At 43.0% G+C, this 8,254-nt stretch overlaps 1 protein-coding gene across 3 annotated transcripts; it reads right to left on the bottom strand.

The window, feature by feature from the left end:
- Positions 1-1,459: 1,459 nt before the first annotated feature.
- LOC103648257 (pentatricopeptide repeat-containing protein) lies at positions 1,460-7,487 on the bottom strand. Of its 3 annotated transcripts, none has more exons than XM_035965597.1 (3): positions 4,858-7,487; positions 4,374-4,468; positions 1,460-1,751 (listed from the first exon to the last, which is right to left on the bottom strand). In XM_035965597.1, the coding sequence occupies exons 1-2, from the start codon at positions 7,400-7,402 to the stop codon at positions 4,410-4,412; spliced, it is 2,604 nt and encodes an 867-aa protein (XP_035821490.1). In that variant the 5' UTR covers positions 7,403-7,487; the 3' UTR covers positions 1,460-1,751; positions 4,374-4,409. The 3 variants fall into 3 exon arrangements, with proteins under 3 accessions (XP_035821490.1, XP_020404328.1, XP_020404327.1); XM_020548739.3 differs by lacking the exons at positions 1,460-1,751; positions 4,374-4,468 and adding exons at positions 4,517-4,562; positions 4,652-4,683; XM_020548738.2 differs by lacking the exons at positions 1,460-1,751; positions 4,374-4,468 and adding an exon at positions 4,564-4,683.
- Positions 7,488-8,254: the final 767 nt, after the last annotated feature.

Genomic DNA, 8,254 nt, shown 5'->3' with positions numbered 1-8,254 from the left:
GGTAAATTAATAATCACAAAAAATCCAAAAAAATACAGTAAAATGTTCTTTGCCGAGACACTCGGCAAATGTTATTTTACACTTGGTAAAGCCTTTGTCGACTGTTATACTTGACTAACATTTTATCGACAAATAACCAGTTGTCGAGTACATTTTTCGGACACTCGACAAATTAATAATCGCAAAAAAATCCAAAAAAACAGTAAAACATTTTTAAAATTATAGGCCTATCATTTTTACAATTATTTTTAAATTAATTAATTAATTTTATAAGTTTTGTGCATACCATCCTCTACCACTACACTACTACATCAATTGTATTTATATTATGTTTTTATTACTCATTTATTATAACAAACCGAGAGTAATTTGATTATTTGATACACTAAATGAAGTCATTTGAAAATGTAACCATGCATAACTTTTCAAGATCTACATGTTCTATTTTGATCGTTTATACATCCGAGGTCGTTTACAGAATTTGAATTTCAAATTTGAAAACGTCACACGAATTTTTCAATGATAATATGATTTTAAATCAAAAAATTGTCAATTATAAAGTTTCATTACATTTCAAGACCTACAACTTTTATTTTGGTGGTTTTTTCATCTTTGGTAGTTTAAAAAATTCAAAATAGTTTTCCTTGACAAGATAATTTCAAACCAAAACATTGTTAACTACAAAATTTCATAACATTTCAAGATCTATAACTTTTCTGTTGGTGGTTTTTCCATTCAAGGTCATTTTCAAAAATTCAAATTTTAAATTTTTTAAATTCAGGCGTAGTTTTCGTTTACAAGATGACTTCAAATGAAAATATTACCAACTACAAAATTCTATAATTTCTTAAGATCTATAAAGTTTATTTTGGTTATTTGATTATTTGTTCATCTCACATGATGGTTCTAACATTATTGAAACATCTTGTATATCTCTTGTAGCTTTATAAACTACGAGAGAGATATAGATTTTATGAACAAATTTACTTTTATTTTGTCATATGAAGAAATAATCAAAATATAAATTGTACATCTTGATGAGTTATATAAATTTGTAGTTGAAAACTTTTTTATTTGAATTAATTTACTGCTTTAAAATGTGATTTTTAAATTGTCTTTGTCTAGTGTCCAAAACCAAACACTCGGTAAAGAGTTTATTTGTCGGGTTTTTTTTTTACTGAAGGTTTTTTGCCAGGCACTCGACAAAGAGCTTCTTTGACGAGCGCCCGAAAAAAATACTCGACAAAGAGCTGAATTCTGGTAGTGAAGAGATTATGAGAGATTTTGACCTGCTAATAGATTTAAACCCACTCAATTCTATTCAATTATTGAGTTTAAAACGAACATGCCCTGCAGGTCATTGACTAGTCCACATCTTAGTGCAGGTGTCGTTAGCATCAGGATTTCCCTTGATCCAGACCAACAGCACCAACAGCATCTCGGAAACCGCCACCACATCGAGCAAGTATAATGCCAACCATGTACCGGTAAGCTCCCATATAGAATGAAAGTGTGAGAGGATGAGAACAAAGGTGACCAAGCATGTGGAAAAAGGCGAGAGCAGATCGACACTATATGTGTATGCAGTAGGGGACAGCGATGCTATCAGACATGTCCCCAAGGTGAAAGAAACTAGAACCAGCACATGGACGTTGGGAACCTTCAATATTGCCTTCCAAAACTAGATATGCATGAGCTCCTTCAGATGCTCCAGCACAAGCAAGGTGGCCATGGTTCATATTGAGTAGCATCTGCAATTGACAATGCGAAAAACTTAGTTTATGGATGCAGCAATATGCTCTTAATATTTGGATAAATAATTAAAGCAACTTTTCAGAAACATAAACAAATCCATTTGGAAGATGGTATTAGTGACAATGATACTGATAGGATCATAGATCCTACCCGGAAGGTTGCGCAGGTTGTAGGGATGAGAGAAGGCTAGATGCAACGGCTGCTGGCGCAAGGGCGCCGTCGCTGCAAGCTGAAGGGGGCGCCCGGCTTCCTGTTGAGGAAGCGGGCTAATACTTTTCCTGCTTAATTTTCTACATAGATGTTTACAAGTATTTATACTCCCTCGTAATCTTTACCTTAAGAGATCAGATCTGAGATCCTCTTTTCTCTCTAACTAATCTTATTTCCTTAATCTTCTCCCCATTATCTAAGTAATCTTTCCTAAATCTTCTCTATTAATTTTATCTCCTAAATCTTCTCTAACTACTGCTGGCCGCCTGGGCTAGGCTACCGCCAGTCCAGGTCATAACAGATACAATCCATTTGTTTCCCTAGCATCTCGTTTGGATCATTGGAATTGAATTCCATTATAATAAGGCCCCGTTTGTTTGGTTGGAATTAAATTCCATTTCAATAATTATAATTTAGACAAAACTAATTAAGTTCATATATTTATATATGTAATATATTTGTATATTATCTTAACTCATATGAGAGAGATAGTTATATACTACATATATGTTATAGCGAAGCAAGTAGAAGAGTGTGCTATAATTTATACATCAGAAAATTAGTATGTAAATCTATAGAATCAATTTCCATCTCTCACCCCATGAATTTGAGATAGGCTTATATGATAACTTTGGAAAGTGGTGAAATGTCACATTTAAAAAAATAGCCTATTCTATTAGTAAGATTCCAATTCCTTGAAATGAAAGGAAATAAACGGGACCTAATAGTAATTTAGGCACATATCAATTAAATTAATTCGGTTTTATACAAAATATATTTGTATACTATTATTAGCAAGATGTCGGAGATATTTATGTGCTACATTTTTACTATAGAGGAGTGAGACGAAAAGTGTCATGTAAGTTACAGAGTAGAAACAAATTCTACTAATGCATAAAATCATTTCTCATCCTCTACCCATAAATTTGAGATAGGCTTATATCTGAACTTTGGAAAGTGGTAGAATGTCAAATTCCAAACTAAATAAGTTACTTGATTGAGTGAATTCCAATTCCTCTAAAACGAAGGGATACAAACGCCCCAGATCAATTGCAAAATTGCTTTCGCGTCAACAAATCATACAATTACTTATTAACCCAACAGAAAACAACAGGCAAAGAATCTGCTAACGTTTTGTTCAGGTCAAACCCAACTCTGAGGGGATTGAAAGGAACTTTGAGAGCTAGTTTGGAAACTTAAATCCCCTCTCGAATTCCGGGAATTGGGTGGAAAATGAACTAACTCTCCCCCCCCCTAATCCACTGGAATCCAAGAGAGGATTTAAGTTTCCAAACTAGCCCTAAGAGATTTCAACTTGTTAGAGATTTAATCCCCTCAACGTCTGTTCGTTTGGTCCTAAAACAAAGGGGGGTTGAGAGGGATTAAATCCCTAAGTCAAAGCCTTCCCAACCCCCTTTAAACCCCTCTAATCCCTTTGTTTTTGAATCCAAACAAAACACATCAATCCTCTTCTATCCCCTCCAATCCCTACCAAACTGAACAAGCCCTAAGATGTTACTGTCCAAAGTACCATTGTCAATTGACCTACCTCATTCCTTGTTAATTGACCTACTCTCCCGCCAGCCTGGGCCATCGGCATAAGTTTGCATAAAGGACCCAAGACTTCACTGCTTTTACGCATAGAAATCTATATGAGTCCTTGGCCAGTTTTAGAAAAAGCACTGAAACTAGTTTCTCTCTGAAAAATGCCCCTGTAACCTGTTTTCAGAAGGACTTCCATGTTTAGGTTCCGTCGAAACTAGCGCCCACACGATCGATATAACAAGTTTTACAGTTTAATGTTCTTTTCATGTACCGTTGTTGTTGCTCGATGCACCGTTCACTTATATGTATATATATTTGTTCGTCATTCGTTACGTTTAGAGCAGTTCACAATCACTGAAGAGCAAACTTTTGAACAGTCTGAGCAACAATAGTTTCAAAGAAGCCAAGTGTCCCTTTACTAAACTGATTATCTAATAACTTTTAATCATTTTATTTTAGACATGTGTTTAATTTTACTAGAGGTGGAGCTACAGGGTATGCCCCAGTATACTCTGTTAGCCTTCGAAGTAGAGCAACATGATCTGAAATATTGATATTCTCAAACCACTACTTAAGCAACTCTTAGAAAGACAAGCTTGTCTATTCGAAAGAGAGTGTTGTTAAACATGGTCAACCGATCTGGTTGTGCTAAGATAGATTGCATGGCCATAATTGAACAAATGAAAGTAACAGAATCTGACAGGAAGAACTCCCATTCTAGCATGCTGTTATGCAAACTGATTTTACTAAATGTATGTGGTTGCTGTCTGATCCAACAAACAAATTATCCCGTGGCGTGCAAGCAAGCATAACATACATCGGTCAGTTTCCAACAGTTTAGCTGTTCAGGGGCAAGTATGTACCTGACAGCTCTGACTAGCCTCATTATTGTCTTCGCTTTAGTTCTCTCTCTGCCAGCCATCCTTCATCCAACGGCCCGGCCTGTGGACCTGGACGGCTGTGGAAATGCCTGCCTGGTCAAATGCCCGCCCTATTGCCGCTTCCCCTATGGCCTTGGCAAGTCAAGCCACAGAGGAAGTGCAGACAGGAATCTTGCAAAACGATTTGATGGATGATATAAAAGCAAAACAGCAAAAGTAAGATAACTGAAACTAAAACAACCGGGGTGTTGAACTTATACTCTGGAAATATCTACGTGGATGCGTCAGGCACCTGAAGAATATCACAGTGATGTAAGTACAAGGGTAACTCACTAGCTCCTATAGTTCCTAAACTGCAAACATGTCAAAACTGGCACCCACTCTAGCAGTCTCTATTGACTACAGGAACATTTCCCTCCCCTGAAAATGTGGAACCCAGACGAGTCCCTGACCGAGATCACTTTACCGGTGGCAGCAGAGGCGTGCTCCAAGAAAGAGTGACAGTCCCCACACATGCGGATGTTCTTCACGACGCGGATTGTCTGCCCAGGGCCTGCCATCAGAAGACCGTACATTGATGCTAGCTTCATGCTGTGGTACATCAGGAAGTGCCTCTTCTGGTACTCCTCGACGTCGTGCAGAACAAAGGTGGTGTCTGGCTCGTACCCGGCCTTGATGCACTCGAGGATTAGCACATCCAGGCCAGCGTATATGTCCCTGGACTGTGGGTGTGATTTATCCCGTGCGAAAAATGAGTGGACCATGTTGCCATGAAACGTCCAGCTCCTGGCCGGGATCTTGCGCATACCCTTTTCATACATCTCTAGCCTTGTGTTCTCAGAGGAGCGCCACCTTGCTGATTCAGATAGTAGGTTTGAAGTCAGCACGTACGTGGACGGGTCTTGTGGTTCCAATGCCAGCAGATGCTTCATGGCCCGCCTCCGCACAGCCATGTTGGAGTGCTTGCTGCAGCTGTCTAGCAAAGACCGCCAAACTAATGCACCAGGCTGCAATGGCATACCACCTATAAGCTGCTCTGCCTCGTCAAAACGGCCCCAGCAGCCAAGGACATAAACAAAGGCTGCATAGTGCTCCATGGCTGGTTCAATGCCATATGTGCTTGGCATAGAAAGAAAGAGTTTTCTGCATTTGTCTGTGGAGTCTGAGCTTGTGTGACTGCAAGCAGATATGACCAGAAGAAAGGTAATGGAATCAGGCCTGACCATTGATCTCTCCATCTCAGACCATATCTTCAATATATCATCCCCCTGATGAAGAAGAAGATGGGCAGTGATCATTGCATTCCATGACACCAAGTCTCGACAACTCATCCGCTCAAACAAACTGATTGCATCTTTCAACTCCCCACACTTGCCGTACATACTGATAATTGCGTTACCAACTCCACGAGCGCTCAGAAGCCCGGATTTTGCAGCAAAAGTATGCATTTGTTTTCCAAGTTCAGCAAAACCTAGACTGCCACATACTCCAAGGACAGAAGTCAACATGAACTCATCAATGAATTCTGCACCACTGCTTCTAAACATCTGAAGGAAGGTCGAAAGTGCTTTCTCATACTCACCACCTCTGACACTTGCCAGCAGTAGAGAATTCCAGGCAATGTGAAAGCTCTCCTCATGCTGCCATTGCTCAAATAACAGATGCGCGTCTCCAGATCGGCCACATTTGATGCACATGTCAATCAACGCAGCATCACTCCATGGACTAGACACACATCCACACTTGATCACAAACGCATGAACCTGCTCGCTCACCTTCCTATCCGCAGCAATAGCACAAGCATTCAGCACGCCTGTCACCGTGACATCTGAGATCTCCAGCCCATCCTCCACCATTTGCCTAAACAAACCCAGCCCTCGGAGCCCCGCCTTCTTGGCAAAAGTGGCGCGCACGCCTTCCTTGTTCCGACAAAACCCAGTGAGAACCGCATTGTATGTAACGAAGTTCCTCTGCGGCATCCGCTCAAACACATCCAGTGCCATGTCAACGAGACCAAACTCCATGTACCCATTCAGCAAACCAGTCCACGAAATCACGTCCTTCACGGGCATCCTCTGGAAAACGCTCACCACGTCCTCAACAGAGGCACCATGCTCCGCGTAGAACCCGATGAGCGCGTTGCCCACACTCAGGTCCGTCTCCAGCCCCGACTTGAACGACAGAGCATGCACCGCCTCCCCTTGGAGCTGCCCAACCCCCTCGCCTGCTGCTGTGAGGAGCGCTGACAGACTGAACCTGTCGGCGCGGACGTTCCCGCTCGCCCGCATCTCGCCGAACATCTCGAACGCCTCATCGTGCCGCCCCAGCTCGACGAGCCCGGCCAGGACGGCGTTCCACGACGAGACGTCACGGCGGTCCATGCCATCGAACGCCCTCATCGCGTCCCCGAAGCGGCCGCACTTGACGTACATGCCGAGGATCGCGTTGGCCACGAGGAGCAACGAGGAGTGGCCGGACTTGGCGGCGAGGGCGTGCACCTGTGTCCCGAGGCGCGGGTTGCCCCTGCGGGCGCAGGCGGTGAAGAGGCCCACAAAGGTGTACTCGGTGGGGAGCAGCCCGTCCGCGAGGCGCATGCGTCCAAGAAGCTCCGCGGAGGCGACGGTGGCCGTGACGGAGCCGGAGCCACCAGCGAGGCGCGCGTAGCCCGAGATGAGCGCGCTGTAGGAGGCGGCGTCGCGCGCGGGCATCCAGTCGAACACGTCCCGCGCGTCGCCCAGGCGGCCCACGCGAAGGTACGCGCACATGACGGCGTTGGCAGTGCGGGCGTCTGAGGAGGGGCCGAGCGCGCCGGACTTGACTGCCGCCGCGTGCGCGGCGCGGGGGTCGGCGGCGGCCGCGACGGCCACCGAGCGGAGGGGTAGGCGGGGATGGGGCCCATGGGGAGGCGGATGAGGACACGGCGCGGGCGGGAAGGAGAGGAAGGTAGGGGACAGTGAGGTGAGGTGGAGCCGGGGAGGGGTGGAGGGGATGAGATGGAGATGGCCATTCATTTCACTCCGAGGTGCGCGGAGCTAAGGTGACCCGGAGGAGCTCCCTCCATTAACGCGTCGCGCTCTGGGGCGTCCATGGAAGAAAGGGATGAGCCCCGGCCTGGTGGCTTAGTAGTTGGACCGGCCCATAAGACGAAGCCCTGCCCAGCTCCAAGATCGTATTGGGCCAAACTGTTTTCTATTATTACTTATTAAATACTTATGATTTGTTTGGATACTATAGTATTGACCTCAATCATGTGTTGGGATGGATTGGAGTATAAATTAGTTTAAGTTACGCTCTAATCCACCTCAATACGTGTGTATTAAGGTTAATACTAGAGTATCTAAACTAGGTCTTAGGGTTTTGTCTCTCTCTCATCAAAAAATGAAAGTCATTTTTTTACTACAAAACAAGTTCTCGTAAAAAGCTAGTTCTATAATCTTCTTAGATTTTTTTTGTGATGCCACTACTAGGTAAATGTTGTGATTAATTTTTTAATCGTTTTTTTCTAAAGCTAGCGTGCAAAAACATATTTATGGTGGCATCATAATAACATGTTGATTTTTGGGCTAGTTTGATGGAACTAAATACAGTGTTTCATTGAGGTCATTTGCATTTAAAAAAATGGACCTAGCATTGTATAAAATTTGTTATCGTGAAGTGTCAAACTTAAGGTGCTACTATGATTCATGTAACTAAGTTAGTAGAGACAATTTCGTGATCTTTTGTGAATTGTGATCGCGGCCCATATCCAAACCGCTTTCGCACCCATCACCACCCACTCATTATATTGGACTATCTTATATCATTTAGAAACTATTTTATATTATATTAGGCTATTACGTGTTTTGAATCTTGTCCTTACATTC

This window comes from Zea mays, chromosome 2, assembly GCF_902167145.1.
Source record: "Zea mays cultivar B73 chromosome 2, Zm-B73-REFERENCE-NAM-5.0, whole genome shotgun sequence".
NCBI classification, from domain to species: domain Eukaryota; kingdom Viridiplantae; phylum Streptophyta; class Magnoliopsida; order Poales; family Poaceae; genus Zea; species Zea mays.
This window is presented reverse-complemented; position numbering and strand designations above follow the sequence as displayed.

What these genes read in the sequence shown, in the direction of transcription:
- LOC103648257 (XM_035965597.1), bottom strand. Translation starts at nt 7,402, where the DNA reads ATGAATGGCCATCTCCATCTCATCCCCTCCACCCCTCCCCGGCTCCAC. An exon ending in GCACGCCTCTGCTGCCACCG is followed by an intron (nt 4,469 to 4,857) that starts GTAAAGTGATCT and finishes GCATTTCCACAG; the next exon opens with CCGTCCAGGTCCACAGGCCG.